This window comes from Castor canadensis, chromosome 4 (assembly GCF_047511655.1).
Source record: "Castor canadensis chromosome 4, mCasCan1.hap1v2, whole genome shotgun sequence".
Lineage (NCBI taxonomy): Eukaryota > Metazoa > Chordata > Mammalia > Rodentia > Castoridae > Castor > Castor canadensis.
The window spans coordinates 120,230,795-120,251,279 of record NC_133389.1 but is presented as its reverse complement, the minus strand read 5'-3'; the positions used below and the strand labels follow the sequence as shown (position 1 = coordinate 120,251,279).

General features: G+C 33.5%; 1 protein-coding gene and 1 long non-coding RNA gene across 7 annotated transcripts in view; one reads left to right on the top strand and one right to left on the bottom strand.

The window, feature by feature from the left end:
- Positions 1–20,485, bottom strand: part of LOC141422581 (uncharacterized) — a 188,481-nt gene that overhangs the window by 92,040 nt on the left and 75,956 nt on the right. The gene's annotated exons all lie outside the window — the stretch shown is intronic.
- Positions 1–20,485, top strand: part of Scn9a (sodium voltage-gated channel alpha subunit 9) — a 138,973-nt gene that overhangs the window by 109,698 nt on the left and 8,790 nt on the right. For 4 of the 5 annotated variants that reach the window (XM_074071016.1, XM_074071013.1, XM_020156909.2 and 1 more), the window contains 6 exons: positions 5,283–5,437; positions 8,622–8,795; positions 12,144–12,266; positions 15,680–15,961; positions 16,612–16,665; positions 17,555–17,692. In XM_074071016.1, coding sequence (XP_073927117.1) covers positions 5,283–5,437; positions 8,622–8,795; positions 12,144–12,266; positions 15,680–15,961; positions 16,612–16,665; positions 17,555–17,692 — 926 coding nt within the window. The remainder of the gene's footprint in view (positions 1–5,282; positions 5,438–8,621; positions 8,796–12,143; positions 12,267–15,679; positions 15,962–16,611; positions 16,666–17,554; positions 17,693–20,485) is intronic. The other variant, XM_074071014.1, reaches the window with a different exon arrangement.

Here is a 20,485-nt window from a genome sequence, read left to right as displayed (position 1 = left end):
AGTTTTTGCTTTTGGGAACTTAGAACCTTCTGTAGAAAAAGGACAGGAATACATAAAATGTACATGATATCAAAAACATTTCAGACTTGAGGGAAAATCTAGCTTGCCACAGTTCTATAGAGTTGGAAACTACAGTGCTAGGAAACAGCTCAGATCAACTGAATCCATTCGTTAATTTCACTTTAGAATCATGAGAAAATCTATAATAAGACATTGTCTAATAAATGTAACTTAAAAAGAAAATTCTAGCTTTGTTGTTTCAGGAAAAATAACTTACTATTACCTGAAGCTTTCACTTGAAAGTGTCAATTTTTTTTAATAAGCTATGTCTTTTTTGTCTGGCTAGGGATCAAATCCATGGTCTTGCATATATTAGGCAAGTATTCTACCATTGAGCACATCCCCAACACTGAAATAAGTAATATTATAGAAAAGGAAAATAATTTGTTAAAACTACCTAAAATTCAAACTTCTGAAACAGTATCAAAAAAAATCCCTGCTATCCAATCTTGTTTTGCATATGATATCTTCATCTAAAATGACTATTGTCATCTAAAATTTTTTGAGGGGATCTAATTAAAGTTACGCTTTTTAAATTCTTTTCTTTGAAATAATACTGGAGTTTTTTAATCAACTTAAATTTTTTCCAATTAATTTAAAAATGTTCGATTATGGTCATTCTAGACCTCTCATGCTCTTGATTCTTTGTCTGTTCTCCATGAAACTTCTTACTTCCTGACTTCTCTTTACCAAAGTCTTGGTTCTCCTACTTTGTCTCCTTCTCCTCTAAAGTTTTCTCTTCTTCCACCTGTCCCAGTGGTATGCATGTCAATTTTTAACAACTGATTCTTCAGGGGAAAGAAAATATGCGTGCATACATCATTTTATTTTAAAATTTGCTCACATTAACAATGAGGGGAACACAATTTACAAATATTATATCCAACCTTCTTTATTATACATTCCATATATATAATTGTGTCTTATAGAATATGTTTGTTGAATTTTGCCAAGTTGTATTAATAGAAAACCAGCAATTGCACTTGATTAAAAAGTGCAGTTTTGACATGAAGGTTGGTTGATGTTTTCATTTATGTTAATCAGTAAAATGAGAATAAAGCAAAGAAACTATGTCAGAATTTCACTTATGCATTAATGACATGAGTAATTTTTTTGTTAACCAGACAGTAGAATGTGAATAGTGAGAGAATATTTTCTCGATTATTTGTGTTGTTCACAGTGTAATGGTTTTCTAACATGACGTGCTTTGCTATTTATATGAGTTATTAATGCTTGTTCTATCACTGTTTTGTATGTGCTCTAAAAATATCAAGAAGCATATGATGATTTTGACAATGTGCAGTTTCCCATGATGGCTGGTTTCATATCTGTGACTTTGCTGAGGTAAAGTTAGATAGAGATGCACATCATCCAACTAGTTAAACATAATTCCTCCATCTAGATGGAAAAGACAGTGTGTCTCAAAATCCTGGATAGTGAACCAATAAAGAAATGGGCAACTAAACAGAACTTTTTCAAAAGAAGAATTTCAAATGGCCAAAAAACATGAAAAAATGCTCGCCATCTCTGGCCATAAAGGAAATGCACATCAAAATCACACTAAGATTCCACTTCACCCCTGTTAGAATAGCTATCATCAAAAACACCACTAACAACAAATCTTGACAAGGATGTGGGGAAAAAGGAACCCTCATACACTGCTGGTGGGAATGCAGGCTAGTACAACCATTCTGGAAAACAATATGGAAGTTTCTTAAAAAACTAAACATAGATCTGTCATATGATCCAGCAATCCCACTGCAAGGGATATACCCAAAGGAATGCAACTCAGGTTACGCCAGAGGCACCTGCACACCCATATTTATTGCAGTGCTATTCACAATAGCCAAACAGCTAAGATGTCATGAAAACAGCTAAGATGCCCCACTACTGATGAATGGATTAAGAAAGTGTGGTATTTATATGCAATGGAATTTCACTCAGCCATGTAGAAGAATGAAATCTTATCATTTGCAAGTAAATGGGTGAAACTGGAGAACATAATCTTAAGCAAAGTTAGCTAGGCTCAGAAAACCAAAAATCGTATGTTTTCCCTCATATGTGGACTTTAGATCTAAAACAAATGCATTTTTGTTGAGTGACCCATTATTGGACATGGGTCACATGCTAAGGGGAGAACACATACAAGAGGAATAGGGAAAGGTAGGAAACCCAAAACTTGAAAATATTTGATGTGCCCACTGCAGAGGAGCTAATACAGTAACATTAAAATGACAGAGGTCAATTTGAGAAGGTGACCAGGAAGTAGTGAAGAGGTCTGGTAGAGATGAATCAATTCGGGTTGTAATACACTTGTGCATGAAAGTAATGCTAGGAATCTCTCTGTATAGCTATCCTTATATCAACTAGCAAAAACATTATGTCTTTCTCATTATTACTTATGTCTACTCTTCAATAAAATTGGAGAAAATTGCAGAACAGGTTCTGCCTGGAAGTGAGGGGGTTAGGGGACAGGGGACGAAATGACCCAAACAATGTATGCACATATGAATAAATGAATAAAAAAATTAATTAAAGAGAAAAAATATAAAACCTCCCACTCCAGTGCTCAGGGGGCACCCTGTTTCTGGACTCAGCTTTCATCTCTCCCCTCAGCCTTTCTCTATCAATAAAGTTTCTTTTCTGCCTGTAGCTCCTGTGCTCCAGCTTTAAAAAAAAAAAAAAAAGGCTGGATAAGAGTGAAATCAGTGAATTAGAAAAAAAATGAATTGTTAACATTTATTACCTTTTTTAAGTAAATATTTAATTCTAACTTTATGTAATTTAATTTTTACTAATGGCTGCTTTTAACAACAGACTAACAGTAGTTCCTGACAGTTTAATAGTGATTATGGAGCAGTATGGGCTTGCTGCAGGACCCCGTTGAATTCTGTCCTTTAATATTGTTATTCTAGTGTTTATTAGCATTCCAGATTTGAACCTTTTTTCTCAGTCCACATACTTTGTGTGACTGTTAAAAATGATCCTGACCTCAGCTGACACATGTCTATTAATGATTCTTACATACTCACTTTTAGCTAGCTTTTTCCCCTGAGGTTTAGATTCATGCCTCCAAATATCCACCAGATATATGTGTTTAGATGTCTCACAGGCATCTCAAACTTATCATCATCCAAATCATTTCCTACTTTTATGACCATGGCTGACATCGGTCACCAAATCCTGCTAATTTGACCTGACAAGTCTTAAATATGTTGTTGCTTTAGTTCCTAACTAAAGTAACTAATTATTTCACTTGACAGGGATATGGTATCAGAATCTTAACTGCTTTTTTGGCTTTGGTCTTTCTTCACTCCTACCCATCTCTGTCTTCCCCCTCCCAACTTACTCTACATTCTGTTGGAAATATTCATTTAAATTGCATAAACTGTCCATATCATTTTCTGCTTAAACCCCTTCACTTACTCCTCAACCTCTGTTAAGTCATAGATCTAACTCCTTAAGTTAAGATAAATGCTTTTCATAATCTGACATATTTTTCTAACCTTAACTCTCACCTATGTATCTTGTTTTCCTCATGATTAGGAACTGAATATAATTCTTACATGTAACTCTTTTTTGCAGTATTCTTGTACTGGAATTCCTCCTGATGTTTTTTTCCTTAAACTGATATCTTGATTCATTTCAGTTCCACCTCTTCTAGGGAACCTCTTCTGATCTCTTCTTCTCAATAAACAAGCCAGGTTAGGTGAATGCCTTCCATGTTCTCAAAATACCCTTTATAGCCAGTTATAGACATTCATTTCTGCATTTGTCTTCCTAACTAAAATGAAAAATAAATTCCCTGAAGAGAGAAAACTACCTAAAGAGTTGAGCACATAGGACATATAAACATATGCTTGATGAACAAATGAATGGATTAATACATAAGCATAAACATTTTTACATAGAAATTTCTTCACTTTTTCATTGCATTAGGTTTTATACCAAGTAGTACCAAGTCAGATTTTGTAAATTTAAAGTAGTTTAAACAATTTCATTTGCATCTTTTAATGACATTCCATGACTTTCCATAATATTGTTTAGGATGATGTTTCTCAAAAGTTTTTAAAACAGGAGTGGAATCATCTCACATATATTATCTATCTGTCAGAAAGAAGGCCCTGAAATGCGTTTTACCCTCAGAATTTAGTTGGCTCATTTATTAAATAAAAGTGGTTTAAACAGTATGGAGAAAGGAAGTAGAAATTAGGGAATTACAGAGAACAACAATCCCTTATAGGTTAAAATTTATTAATAAATGTGAGGAAAGAGCCATGAAATTCAGAAGGTGATAAAAGGTGGCATCCAAACAGAATCTATGTTTACATTTGAGACACTGCTACTTACAACTTGGAAGGACAGCATTATATTTTAATAGGCTTTCCTTTGCTATTAAATCACCAGTAGTCTTCACTGCTTTTGTATCATATACCCCAGAGGGAACATCATGGATGACCGAGATAGAAATAACAGTATTTTTTTCATCAATTTTGCAGTGATTTTCCCTAAAAAACATGTTACATGAGAAATATACAGCTGTGTTCCCCTAAAGTAATTTAAAAGGAAATCACTGGTGGCTCATGCCTGTAATCCTAGCTACTTAGGAGGCAGAGATCAGGATGGCAGTTTGAAGCCAGCCTGGACAAATAGTTCATGAGACCCTTGAAAACTCATCACAAAAAAAGGAGTGGTGGAGTGGTTCAAGATGTAGTACCAAAAAAAAAAAGGAATCACAAGTGTTCAAAGAATTTTTTTCTTAAAATGAGAAACCAGGAGAAAAAATGTCACCAGTAAGGCTCAGTCAAACTAGGCATGGTAGTTTATACCTCTAATCCCAGCACTCAAGAATCGAGGCAGGAGGATGGCTTTACACAGGAAGACTCTGCCTCAAAAAAAAAAAAAAAAAGACATAGTAAAAATCCATTATAACAGCAAGATAACTGCAGTTTATTGATTCCCATGACAACTTGGGTGATACAAAAAAGATGACCTTATAGCTATACAGTCTATGTATATAACAATTCATTGTGAAAAGTCCCATTAACTTTTTTGTTTTGCTTTATTTAAAAAAAAATGAATCTACCTGAAACTATAGGGATAGTTTTAGAAATTATTGGATTGTGAGAGTATCAGAGAGAAAGTTTTCAGTTAATAATCTATTTTTAACCATTTTATTTATTCTGAATATCAAGATTTTGCATGCATGTCTTTCTTGCCAGGTTGTGTACGGAGATTTCCATGCTGCCAAGTTAACGTAGAGTCAGGCAAAGGAAAAATCTGGTGGAACATTAGGAAAACCTGCTATAGGATAGTCGAACACAGTTGGTTTGAAAGCTTCATTGTTCTTATGATCCTTCTCAGCAGTGGAGCTCTGGTAAGTGATCTGACATCTAAGTCAGTGAATTGATTGTCAGTATACTTAATAAGTGATCCAAAAGATAAAAATATCATGGCCTTGCCACCTGTTTTACTTAAGAATGAATCCTTATCATTACCAAGAACAAAAATGTAGTGGAGCTGAATGAATATTTACTGAGCACTCCCACACGCAAGGCATTATTCATGCTTCCCTGAATGCAGAGACTGAAAAGAGACAGGTGCTATTCTCAAGAATCTGAGAGGGTAAGAGGGAAGAGAGATACAAGCAGTGATTACAAAACTGGGATGCAGTTATAAGGGAAGTGTATACATAAAGTTCCCAGCATGTAGAACAATTGTTCACTTGTAATTTCAGAAAGGTAAATGATGCTTTGCAAGGTCTAGAAAGAACAAGTATTTTTCATCCAGGCAACATGAGTTGAGGGGAACAAGTGTAGGATGATAAGAAAGAACATACCAGCATGAAATATTCAGGAAATTAAAATTTGCTGAACTATGGGGAATACTGTGGGAGGAAGAACGAGTACAGGTGGCCAGACATACTACGAGAAAAATAAGCAGTTTCAAGTCATGAGCAATACCATGCTTTTATAAAAGCAGATGGTAGTTTTAGGGCAAAATGAGACAAGTTTTTCATTCCTGCACATATATAAGCACCTGCTCTGAAAAATATCTAGGAGAGTTACAACTTTCCTTGAGCCTTTCATAATTATCTTTTTTTCCTACTGACTAATAGAGATGAGCCATTAGAAGCCTTTTGGAACCCTGATCAAGCTAAGTATACTACTAGAGGTTCCATTATTCTAAAAACAGAATGCTCAAGACTTCACAAGTTGCTTTATAGACAGCCTTCGCAGATCTGGAACTTAATTTTGCTCTGCCCAAAGGCTAACATGTTACTCTGTTGCCATTTTGTGAATGCTATCATAAGATAAAAGATGCTAAGACATAGGATTTCATTTGCACACAAGCAGACAGTAACATGAGCTACCTCATTTTGGCATTGGTTCCCCTACACCCAGGTCCTATGTGTAAGATCCAAGATGAATGCTGCACACATGGAGGGTTAACAGAGGAACACTGAACTTAAGGAAACCAACCTTTTTTAACAAGCAGTAAGCTTATATATGATCTCTGTTCCAGAGGGAAACACTAGTACTTCCTTCATGTTTACTTGCCATAAACTTGAACCCGAGAAGTGCCTGGGAAAAGAGCAGTGAAAGCCTTACATTTTGGAATATCTAGCAAAAACACTCAGGGACCGTCAGGGCCCTGAGAGGACTGCCTCTTCAGACATGTCTTGTCTCTCGAAAACAGGAAATATAATAACAAAAGGGCTATTTTACCTTATCTGGTATCATGCAAGTAAGAATCTTAATACTAGTTATAACATTTTATGTTTCAGTAACTATAGAAGTTTTTCTTCCATGCTGCATCATGTATGTCCAAAACTTTCTGAGAGGCAATTTCTATTACCTGTTTGAAATGTCAAAAAAGGGCTGGTAGAGTGGCTCAAGTGGTAGAGTGCCTGCCTAGCAAGTGTAAGACCCTGAGTTCAAACCCCAGTATTGCCAAAAAAAAAAAAAAATCTCAAAAAACTAAGATGGCACTTTAGGGGAAAGCATTCTCAGAGCTGGAATTCAAATTAATCATATGAGAGAGAAAAGGAAAAAAGATTTCAAGAATTGGTGGTTTTTATTCAGGGACTTTGCCAATTAAGCTAGAGTTTTAAAAATACCTGTTTAAAGATCAATAAAAAGTAATAGCTGTCATTTGGTGCATATTTATTGTATTTAAAATGTTTCCCATTTAATTTTTAAATACTTCTGTAGAATTATGGTATTTTCCTCATGTTACTAATGAGGAAGCTGAATATAGAATTCAAATAGTTACTTAAAGTCACAAAACTAGTAAATGACAGAGCTATAACTTAATTGAGGTCTAATTTTGAAGGCTACGTTTTTTCACAGTAAAAAGAGAATATACCAAAATAAATAAATAAATACATAAATAAAACCGAATAAATAAATGAGAGGTAATTAAAAAAAAGTGAGTATCAATAAAGCTTAAGTCATAAATCAGGTAGTACTCACTTAATGACAACTTTGCCTTCTTGCTCCCTAAATTGGTATTTGAGAGCCTTGGACAGCTGCTGGTACCATTTTTGTGCGTCTTCCAAATCTGTTCATTCTCTCTGCCTCAACTTCTCTGTTTTCTTTGATATTGTGATCAATAGTTACAGAAACTCTGAGGATATTTTCTAAAGTATTGATAGTAGAACTTGGGGCAATAGAATGAGAATGACACACACCCTTCTATCTTAAGACAGGTAATACAGTGTTAAACCACTAGGGTTAAAGGTCACTTGGACTTTATTTCTTCTTATAAGGTGAGTAGTGCTTCATCATGAAAGAAAATTGTAATTATTTAGACCTGTTTATATCAGGAATCATTTCCAGTGTCTCAGTGAGTTCAATTCTTTAGGTCCATTCAAATTATTTCCTAAGGGATTTATGACTATGACCACAACATCATTGTCTGTCACTTACTAAAAGTTCTTGAAAAATGTGAGTAGCACATCCATGGAGTGATTGTAACAGTGATTAGCAGAGTCAAAGCTTTTGATGATTTATGAAACATGGCTGCAAATTAGAAAGAAGATTCCTCTTTGTTCAATAGCTACTGCAACCCTCATTTAGCAAACTTTTCCTCACCTCCTGCTATGTTCTTGATAAAGTGGTGGGCACTGGAGTGCACAAGCATGTAAGAGCCAAAAAGAGATTCTAAATCTTATGTGAGATGTAAAGGAAAGTGTAGAAAGGAAAAGGTTTATAAGAGGAACTGAGACTCCCTGGTGGTGTTTTAAATATCAGGACTCCTTCAATTAGAATGAGGAGAAAAGAAGAGTCAGATGAAGGTAAAAATCACGACAGATGTCAGAAATCCCATTTCTCTCAGAGGATTATAAATAATTTCATTCCCTCCATTTGCCTCTGGTAGCAACTGGTAAAAGGCTATAACCAATTATTATGCAGTAGCTTTAAACTAAAGGAGTAATGGCTGGCTCCCAACAGTATTGTATTGCAATTGTCTTACCATCAGAATTGTATTTTCTGCTTCTGTTATAAATCTTAAATTTCAAGTTGTGCATGAATTGAAATTTAATGTTATTCCTACAGGCTTTTGAAGATATATATATTGAAAAGAAAAAGACTATTAGGACTATCCTGGATTATGCTGACAAGATATTCACCTACATCTTCATTTTGGAAATGCTTCTAAAATGGGTAGCATATGGTTATAAAACATATTTCACCAATGCTTGGTGTTGGCTGGATTTCTTAATTGTTGATGTAAGTCCTTTCAATAAACTTTAAATGATCATTATTTTATTCTTGGAAATATTCACCAATGTTATATATGATCAGATTTTAATTTTTGTACATTCAGGAATAGGTTTACATTTTAGCAATACTAACAGCATATGTATGATAAATAGTAGAACAGAAATTCTTCAACAATGTGAATTCTCTTCTGTGCCATTCTAACATTTATAATGTACTTTTGCATGTTTTTTGCAATCAAAAGAAATGTAACTTAAAAATTTATAATTTAAGTAATAGTCCTGTTAAAATTCCATCTTCCTACACAGATGAAATTAATTTCAACATTCATTCTCTATCATTCTCTTTTCCTCTCCTTCCTTTCCCTAGTCTTTGAGACAACTCAGAGTCTCACTATTATAAACATGTCATACATATATATATGCATATATATATGACTATGTTTATATTTGTGTATACATCTGTCTTTTGGATCTATCCACATATGAGAGAAAACATGAAAATATGCAACCATTGTCTTTCTGAACCTGGTTTACTTCACTTAACATGATGATCTCCAGTTTCATCCATTTACTTGCAAATGACATAATTTCATTTATTTTTATAGCTGAATAATACTCTACTGTGTACATGTACATATACATTTTTTTCTTGATCCATTGATCAGTTGTGGGGCATCTGAATGGTTCCACAGCTTAGCTATTGTGAATAGTGCTGCAGTAAACACAGGTGTATAAGTGTCTCTGTTGCATCCTGATTTATGTTCCTTTTGATATATACCCAGGAGCAGTATTCCTGAATCTTGTGATAGAACTATTTTAGTTTAGTTTAGTTTTTTTTTTTTTTTGTGGAACCTCCATACAGCTCTCCATAGTGGTTGTACTAATTTACGTTCCCACCAACAATACATAAGGGTTCCTTTCTCCCTCATCCTTGCCAACATTTGTTGTTGTTTGAATTACTGATGATAGCCGTTCTGACTGGAATGAGGTGAAAATCTCAATGTCATTTTGATTTGCATTTGTGTTGATTGCCCAAGGATGTTGAGCATTTCTTCATGTATTTATTGGCCAGTTGTACTTCTTCCTTTGAAAAGTGTTTAGCTCATTGCCCACTTATTCATTGGGTTGCTGATTACTTTGGAGTTTTGGTTTTGAGTTCTCTGTAAATTCTGGTTATTAATTCCTTGTCAGATGTATAGCTGGCAAAGATTTCTCCCATTCTTTAGGCTGTCTCTTCAGTCTAGTGATTGTTTCCTTTGCTGTACAGAAGCTTTTTAATTTGATGCAGTCCCCTGTCTCTTATTTGCTGAGCTATCAGAGTTTGTTATTGTCTGTGCCTAATGTTTCAGTCTTTCCCCTATTATTTCTTGTAGCAGTTAGAGAGTTTTAGGCCTTATGTTGGGATCTTTCATCTACTTTGAATTGATATTAGCCAGGATGAGAGACAGAGATCTAATTTCAGTCTTCTATGTGCCGTGTCCAGTTTCCCCAGAATCATTTGGTAAAGAGACTGTCTGTCTTTTCTTCAACGTATATTTTGGGCTCCTTTGCTGAATAGCTATAGCTCTATGGATTTATGTCTGGGTCTTCTATTCTATACTGTCTTTTTGTGAGTACCATGCTGTATTTACTGTCATGCTTTTTTAGGATAATTTGAGGTCAATTATTTTGATATCCCCATCATTGCCCTTTTTTGCTCAGGATTGCTTTGGCTATTGAAGGTCTTTTGTGTTTCCACATGACTCTAGGATTAATTTTTCTATCTCTGTGAAGAATTTCATTGGAATTTTGATGGGGATTGTATTAAACATACAAATTTCTTTTGGTAGTATATCCATTTTCACAATATTGATTCTGTTGATCCATGGACATGTGAGAGCTTTCTATCTTCTGATGTCTTCTTTGATTTCTTTCTTAAGCAATTTATAGTTTTCATTGTAGAGTTCTTTCACTTCCTTTGTTAAATTTATTCCTGATACTTTTGATGCTATTTTGATGGAATTTTTTCCTAATTTCTTTCTCAGTCTATTCCTTGTTGGTGAAGAGAAAAGCTACTGATTTTTATGTATTAATTTTGTACCCTAGTGCTTTCCCAAAAAGATTTATGATATCTAAGAGGGTTTTTGTGGAATTTTTAGGGTCTTTTAGGTAGAATATCATGTCATCTGAAAATAGTGATAATTTGACTTCTTTCTCTATTGCAATCCCTTTTATTTCTTCCAACTGTCTTATGAGTATACCTACTTTCTAACGGGTACTTAAGTGAGAAATAGTGGACCTCAATGACTGAATTAACAAGACTGGTTAAAAAAAAGCAATTAATTCTACAAATCACAGGTAATTCAAAGGAAACAATAATGTTACATTTAGTGAGATATTCTAATATAATTACATGAAGGCACTTTAACATGTCCTATTTTATGAATCAATTTACTTGCCTCAAACAACAGCAACAGTGAATTTGTAACTGACAAATATTTTCACTCCTTAAAAGGTGAATATAAGAACATTGACTTTTAGGTGTTCCTCTTCTCTGGAAAAATTCAGTCCTTAGTCACTACCTTAGTTCACATGAAGGCATAGTCTCTGAAATGCATTCAGAGACTAATACATTTTCAATTCTAAGCCTAAGATGATTGATTTCTTTCCTGTCCCATGTTCTTTCTTTTGAGATAACTTATGAAAAGAAAACAACTCCTGTTGAATACTGGTTATGGTCATTGTGGCTACTTCACCTAACATGTCAAAGTTCTTACATATTTGGGTCTATTCTAAAGCCAGGAAGATCATCTAGTCTCACTTTGTCATTAATATAACTGAGAATTCCTTCTGTAAATTATTGAAAGGTAGATATTTAGTATTGATCTTGAGAAATTGAAGGGTAGCAGCAATCTCATTCAGAAATTTGCCCAATCTCAAAATCTCGAGTCTTTGGACTGCTTCCGAATAGGTTTATACTCAGGTTTAGATTTGGTTGAGCTAATGTAGCACTTTTATGGTGTTTTCAGAATCACATGTTTTGTTATGGGTTTTATTTCAATTAAAATTTTGACAATTTCTATGATTAAATTTCACATTTAATAAGTATACTAATTTAGATTCTAAAAATATGAAAATTATGTGTATTTCTATTTAGATATAATAGTCTACTTTCTTTCTATTATTTACCCTTCTGTGAAATCTATCACCTTCACAAAAGTTCCCATATTGCCTATTTTAGGGGGAATGACTATATAACTTTGTACAGAAAATTATATTGTTCTTTTTGAGCTTTTCTTTGAAAGCTTTGGTGTTGACTTTTACCCTTTATATTTCATCATTTCATTAAAAGCATTAATATAAATGTTTTTTGCAGGTTTCTTTGGTTACTTTAGTAGCCAGCACTCTTGGCTATTCAGACCTTGGCCCCATTAAATCCCTTCGGACGCTGAGAGCTTTAAGACCTCTAAGAGCCTTATCTAGATTTGAAGGAATGAGGGTAAGAAAATACTGAACTTCTTAATGTAATGTTCTTATTTTTTAAATGTGGCATAAAATATTTTAAATAAAATGTAATTGTGAACTGTTTCTATTTACACACACGTATCAATATTTATATACACATATGGGCTGGTTGTGTATAATAAGCGTATGTACACACATACACACAGTACTTTAGAGTGCATGTTATTTAACAAGGAATAAATCAACACAGCAATCTCGCCTTTATATAATATTGTTAGGAAATCAAATGATCCAAATAAGTGACTTTTTCCTTTCTAAGTGGAAATCTTCCCTATGCTAGAAATTCAAGTGACTAGATCATTGTTAGTCCTGATGCCACCTCTCTTCTCATATACAAGTCGAGGACTTGCCTATATCAGGTTCTCAAATAATATTTGATGAGTGAACTTCCCTGGGTAGAGAGTATAAAATAAGGGAAGGAAGCGAAGTAACAATAGTCATGGTATTTAGTTTTGTCCTTATAATAATGCTTCAATGTGGAATTATATCAAAATTACACTTAAAGAAAACTAAAGTTCCCAAAGTTTCTAATTCATTTACACTAAGCTGCATAGTATTTTTAAAGAGATTCATTTAGCAGAGACAAACAAAGTGACCTAAATAACGACTACCACCAACCTCGCCTTAAGGGCTGTGTTAAATCAGCAACTTCTTCATAACACACATGGAAGACAATGAGTGTCCTTTCTATAATTAATCCATATCCTCATTTGTCACTATTCTTCTCAGCTTTCTTCTCTCCAAACTTATACCTGCTTTCATGTGCCTCTGTTGTTCTGTCAGTTTGGAATGCTTGTGCCTGATGTTTCACCCCAACTCATCACCATCATTATACCAATCAGTACACTATCAATACAAACATCTATCTACCTTTAGTCTTAATTTGAATTTGCTTTGTCTGTATACCGCCAGGGATAAATGGGGATTCTTCCTCTATGATTACATACCTGAGACCTTATTACATTATATTTTACTTATTTATTTCCCAATCTCACCACCTGTAATCTCTGAGCAATTTAACATGGAGATTAATCTAGCTTGCTGATTCTACTGACCAGCTATCAGTAACATTTGAGAACTTATTATAAATGCAAAACTCTAGCTGGGCATGGTGACACACAACAGTAATCCCAACATTTGGAAGGTGAAAGTAAGAAAACTGAGTTTGAGAATACCCTGGGATACATAGTGAAGACCTATTTCAAAAAACCAAGGACTGGGGTTGTAGTTTAGTGGAAGAGTGCCTGTCTAGCATGCACAAGGCCCTGTATTTAATTCCCAGCACCAAAAAAGTATTATTAATAATTCATGGTTATTAATTAATAATATTTATTATTAATAATTCATAGTTATTAATTAACATTCATTATTAATAATTGATAATTAATAATATGCATTATTAATAACATTCATCATTAATAAATTAATAATTATTAATTAATAATATTTACTGTTAACGATAATTAATAGTTATTAATTAATATTTATTATTAATGATAATTAATAGTTACTAATTAATAATATTTATTATTAATGATAATAAAAGGCAAATTCCTGGGTCCTATTGCAGACACTACTAAATCAGAACTTTGGGGCTTAGAAATCTGAGCTTCATGTAGCTTCATGTGAATATTAGAGATCTTTCAAACTACAAGATCTTCATCACTAGCCCTGGTATCCTCAGTACAACTATAACTTTTGCTACTTAATGTATCCAGTTAATATGACTCTCAAGTCTATGAGGGTCATGATTATTCAAAATGGATTTTATAACCAAAATTAAAATATATTATATAAGAATTGAAAAATTGCATTTAATTTTATATTAAAAGGTGGTATTAGAATTCTTGACATTAACTTAATTTTAGCATTAGTAGTATGTTAGACTGTACCCAGTCTAATCATTGATCCTTGGATTTGAGTAATGGTATATAGCATTTTCATAAACAGAGAATATGCTTGTTCCTACAAAACCAAACCTTTGATGATTAAGCCAGTCTGTAGTTTTACACTATTTGATCTTTGGGTTTTTTTTTCCTGTAACATAGTTGAGTTGAACTTAGAAAAGTGTTTTTAAAATATTTGGAGGAGAAATGTATTTATTTATGTTTGCTTCTCATGTAAAAAGAAATATTTCTTTAGATGGCAGGGTCATTTTGGAGAATAAATGAAAAAACGCTTTTGAGACATTTTGTAGCTACTTTCCTTGGAGTACTAAGACTTTTTAAGCTAATGAACTTTACCAAGTGGCTTCTCAACACAGTAATAAGTACCCACATCTCATCATTCCATTATTAAGGTTTTTAATGCCAAGAATTTATCAGCTGTGGTGCTATGAAAAGCACAGAGTAGAATGGTAAATAGACTGTGGTCCACCAGAACAAATAGAGCCAGTGTCACAGGACAGGCAGACAATGGGACAGTATTCTGTGGTACCTGATATAATATAATAAGCAACAATGCTGCAGGAATACTGCAGAGGTCAGAGTAGCCTGGGTAAGTCTGAGAAAGCTTTCCAATGAGGTGACAATGAAGCTTTCTTTGGGGCAAAGAAAGCCCCAAGCCATAGGCAAGTAGGCATTCTAGACAAAAGTGTCAGTAGCAGAGAGTGTGGAGGTGTTTTGGGGCAACACTAGAAGAATCAATGAGCTTAGGTGATAAGCATAGTGAGAAGGATAGCAGGAAATGAAAATGAGAAATACTACAGAAGTTGCCATAGAAGAAAGTTGAAGTGACAAGATCATCGGTGATCAATAGCAGAGGAAATGCCAAAAAGCAGAAATAAAGGAAGTGTTAAAGACAAAATACGCCTTATCTACATTTGGCCAAGGACTTAAATAAAAAGTATTTTTAAACTGAGAATAATGAGCTTGAAAAGATTGCTCTCATTTTGTGGAATCACCTAAATCTAAAAAGTTCAAACCACTGAAAGCTTCCCAATTTTAATGTCACCTAATACAAACTAGTAGGTATTAGATAATCACTAATGCTGCTACTTCTAAAATTATGAGACCTTAATTTTTTATAATTTATATTTTTATGTTTCTCTCCTACAGTGTGCATCTTGTCAATATCAGGTGTTTGGTTTTTTATTTTTCTTTCTTTCTTTAAATTGTAACGTCATCTTTGCTTTATGATTTTGTTAATAGTTTTCTGTGTTAATCACGTAATTTGTAAACTCATTGATTACAGGGTTTGTGTCTCCATTTGTCGTTTTTGGCACACTACTGAGCATATATATGTATACACACATATATGTCAGATAGTTGATTTGCTATCTTAAATATATAAGGGTGGCTTTTCTAACTTATTTAATTCTTCATTAATGTTGCCTATTTAATATTTTCTACTAGTCTTAATCATGTTTTTCTTTCTTTTGGATATTAGGTGGTTGTGAATGCACTTATAGGGGCAATTCCTTCCATCATGAATGTGCTTCTCGTATGTCTGATATTCTGGCTAATATTTAGCATTATGGGAGTAAATTTGTTTGCTGGGAAGTTCTATGAGTGTGTTAACACCACAGATGGGACAAGGTTTCCTATAAATCAAGTTGAAAATCGTTCCGAGTGCTTTGCTCTTATGAATGCTAGCACAAATGTGCGATGGAAAAACCTAAAAGTGAACTTTGATAATGTTGGACTTGGTTACCTGTCTCTGCTTCAAGTTGTAAGTGGTTTCTTTCATGAATATTTAATGTTTTTAACAGATGTTGAATGAAGGACATAAGTTATTATTTAAATAATCAATTAGCTAGAAATTAAACATAAAACACTGTGTAACTTTCAAAATAAAGTTGGATTTTCTTAGAACTTATGTGTGGTTAAAGGAGAGTTTTACTGTACTTGACATATATTAATCCAGAATTAATTATTTATTGTAATTTAACCCCCATCATTGTGTCATCTGAATACTACTTCCAAATAGGTAGTCAATTTTGGACTTTCAGTTTTACCTTAAAATGGAATGAGGACTTCCTCCTGGCACGGAGAATCCTTAAAAAATGCAGAAAAATTCTTTCCTGCATTAATCATAAAATTCTGTCCACTCTTGGAAAATAAAAGTTCATATGCAAAATTCACAGGCAATTGTGACAGTTTGGGAATACTTCATTAATACCAAGATGTAGAGTGTGACTTGGGAATCTGTCGTCTTTTAAAAAACATATTATCTTTATATTGAATTAATATTTTAAAATACAAAAGAACTTACTAATTTAATATTACTTACTAAATGTTGTAAGAGTAAATAGACAAAAATATATCAGTGATATAGAGTATGAGCTTCATATTCATATTCTGTAAATGGTATATTTACAGGCAACATTTAAAGGATGGATGGATATTATGTATGCAGCAGTTGATTCTGTTAATGTAAGTATTGGTTAATATAACACTAAACCTTATGATTTAAAGTTTTCTTAGTTTAGTTCAGTAGTTTTCAAATAGCTCTATTGAGTCCTTGGTGTGGACAAACACAATGAAGAACTCCCATTTGGCTGTAACCTGATGTTTATGAGTGTAGCCTTTGGAGACAGAGCCCGATTCAGGTTCTGGCTCTAGCTCATTGTCCAAACCCTGAAACTACTTCAACCAAATTACGTTCCCTCTCTGAACCTTAATTTATTCCGAATAAAAATGGCTAAAATGCTTTTAAAATGACATAATCCAGGGCCTACCAGTAAGATAAAGCAAGTAGAGTACTTCACATAAGCTAGCAATAATAAATCTTTAGTAAATATTAAGTAAGATGAAGTAATTTTTATTCATAGTTTGTACTATTTTTTTAATATTGTAAAGCATCTTGCAAGAAGTTATGTAAAATTAATTCCATGCTAAGAAACTTGAGAACTTACTGGCTAGTTCGTATTGTCATGAAGTCCAGTGAAGATGTCTTTATAACCAAATGAGAAAAAATTACATAAATTTGGATTCATCTCTTGTACAGGTTTTCTGTACATACCATAGGTCGTTTAGTTACTAAATTAATCTACCAATCTGAGAACAAGTACCACATGTGGATAGGTTCTTTATAGTTGTTTGTAGATTGTATCTAAGTGAATAGTAAGCATAAGCACCTACTAAACACTTGTTCATTATTTTGTAAGTTTTTATGAGTAACTGTGTTAAGCTTCAACAATGTTGTGGCTTCTGAAATATAAAATTTACCTATGATAGCACTTTTAGAACTGCCTTGTCAAACCATGTGAAAAGAAAATGAGCATCGTTGTTAACATACTGCTAACTTTTATTAATTTTATAGGTAGATAAGCAGCCCATATATGAATACAACCTCTACATGTACATTTATTTTGTCATCTTTATCATCTTTGGGTCATTCTTCACTTTGAATTTGTTCATTGGTGTCATCATAGATAATTTCAACCAACAGAAAAAGAAGATAAGTATTTCAAGTGTTGTCTTCATTTCACTGAATAGAAATGAACAATTATTCTCCCAAAAATATCATTTAATTTTATATCAATTAGTAATTACTTTTATTAGCATCTCATATATTTTTTCAAGTAATTGCCCATGTATAAAATTATAGGTATATTTAAAATTATTAAGTTTTGTACAGAAAATAATTTCCTAAGTCATAACTTTTGGGGGAGGCATTACTGGCATTTGAACTCAGGGTCTTGTGCTTGCTAGGTAGGCACTCTACCATTTGCACTTAAGCCCCCAGTACTTATATCATAACTTTTTAAGCAAAATGTACTAATTACTCCATTTTTCTGATGTTCTGTATAGAGGATTGATTAATTCAGAAAGATTTACTGATTATTTTTTCAAAACACATTTCACAACCAACTATTTCATTTTCTTCTGAGCTACTATTTTGTGCAGTATGTGTTAGAATGGTGCTTAGGTGGGAATGATGAAAGATATGACTCTTGAGCAAAAAGAGTCATTAAATTATATTATGGCATAAGAAATAGTAAAACAAAGGAAAATTAGGATTTGTTGAATGTGGAAAGGTAGTCATTCTTCTGAGATTTTTATATCATTAATCCTCACACCAACGCTATTCTTTTTTTAGTGCTGCCATAACAAAACACCACAAGCCAGATGGCTTAAGACAACAGCAAGTTATTTTCCTACACATCTGGAAGACAGACGTCCAAACTCAAAGTACTGGCAGAACCATGATGTTCTTTTCAAAGTCTCTAGGAGAGAATACCTTCTTGGGTTTTGAACTCAAAATCTTGTGCTTGCTAGGCAAGTGCTCTACCACTTAACCATAGTAGCTGCCTTTTTTGCTGTAGTTATTTTTCAGATAGGGTCTTGTGCTTTTGACCTGGTCTGGCCTCAGACATGATCCTACTTCCACCTCCCACATATATATGTGCTCCACCATGTGTAGCTTGTTCCTTCACAAGATAGAATCTTGCTAACTATTGCCCACTCTGGCCTTGAACCACAATTCTATCAAGTAACTGGCATAATAGGCCTGAGCTACCATGACTGGCTGTATCTCCCAGGTTCTGATAGTCCAGGGATTCCTTGGTTTATGGTAGCGTAATTTTGATCTCTAGACCTGTGATCACATGTTGTTCCTTCTCTGTGTCTCTCTCCTCTTCTAATAAGGACATCAGTCATACTGGATTAAGGACCTACCTTACCCTACCCCACCTTAATTTAATTACATCTCTGACAGAACTATTTACAAATGAGGTCACATCCTGAGGTACTAGGGATTGGGACTTTGACATACTGTAGTGACACAACTCAATGCGTAAGAACAGCCATAAAGTTTATTATTATAGACAATGTCTTAGAAATGATAGAAGGCTCAGAGAAGTTAAATAATTTACCCAAGATCATACATCTAGTGAGTAATAAAGTTCAAACAGTCAGATTCATATATCTTAAATATTTAGTCTATTGTTTTTACCCTATATTATGCTGTATCCTTAAATATGAGATAGTGATAAATGCAATATGAAAAATTAACACATCACACAAATGTACAGACCTGGATACCTCTGAGTAAATTCTAAGTAACAACAACCTTTCAGTAGCTACAACCTTAATAATAACAACTACCTTGAAGCAGTCTGAGTATCCTTTATCTAGAAGACTTCAGGCCAAAAGTGTTTTGAATTTCAGATTTTTCCAGATTTTTAAACACTTGCATACATGCAATGAGATATTTTGGGGATGAGACCCAAGTCTAAGCATGAAATTCATTTATGTTTCATATACACATAAAATGAAAGAGATGAAGGTGATTTTATACAGTATTTTGTGTGCATCTCCATTTTGATTACTCTCCATCATACTGGGTCAGGTGTAAATTTTCCACTTATGGTATCATATCCATTCCCAAAAAGTTTCCAATTTTGGAACATTTCAGATTACAGATTTTCACATTAGGATGCTTAAGCTGTCGTAACCAAAATGAATGCTTGCCATGTACCTGTATTGTGCTCACTGTTTGGCATGTGTTCTTGCAATTGACCCTCTCAATAAATTAATGATGTATTTACTTCATAATGATGAGGTGATTTGTACTTATTGAGATTAGGAAACTTACTCTAGGACAAGAGATAGAATTTGCAAAAAGGTAATTTGACACCAGAGCTGAGTCTTAACTATGCAGTACATTGACTTAGAGTGTGTCTTCTACAACAGTCTGAGTTACACAATTTCTCCCACATATGCACTTTAAAGGAGTGCATTTTGTACAAAGCCTATATAAATCTATAGTAAAACCAAACAGAACAACATAAGGCTCTCTATTGGAACATCTCAAAATCGTCTCTTAGCTTCACTCACCCTACCACCAACCAGGTTATCTTCAACTCCAGGATCCAACAGGTTAAGTAAGGATTTCAGAACCATAAATTCTCTAAAATGAATTCCTAATTACTTGGATTGTTCTAATTTATGTTGTTACTAAAAGGTGTTATTATAGATCAATGTGGAATATGCACAGCTATAAAAATTACAGATAACTTTAAGAAATTAGTAGAACCTGAAGAAATAAACACAGCTTCTAACCACCATTCATGAGTAAAGAATGAACTAAAGACCATATTTGGATGGCAGCTTTTTACTGTTGAATTTTAATGACTATATTTTCTTTTATATAATCAATTGGAAAAATCTTTCAGTTCTTTCAGGCCTGGCTAATAGTAACATCCTCAGTACGAAAAACTTTTATCATGTATAATATAAATTCAATAAA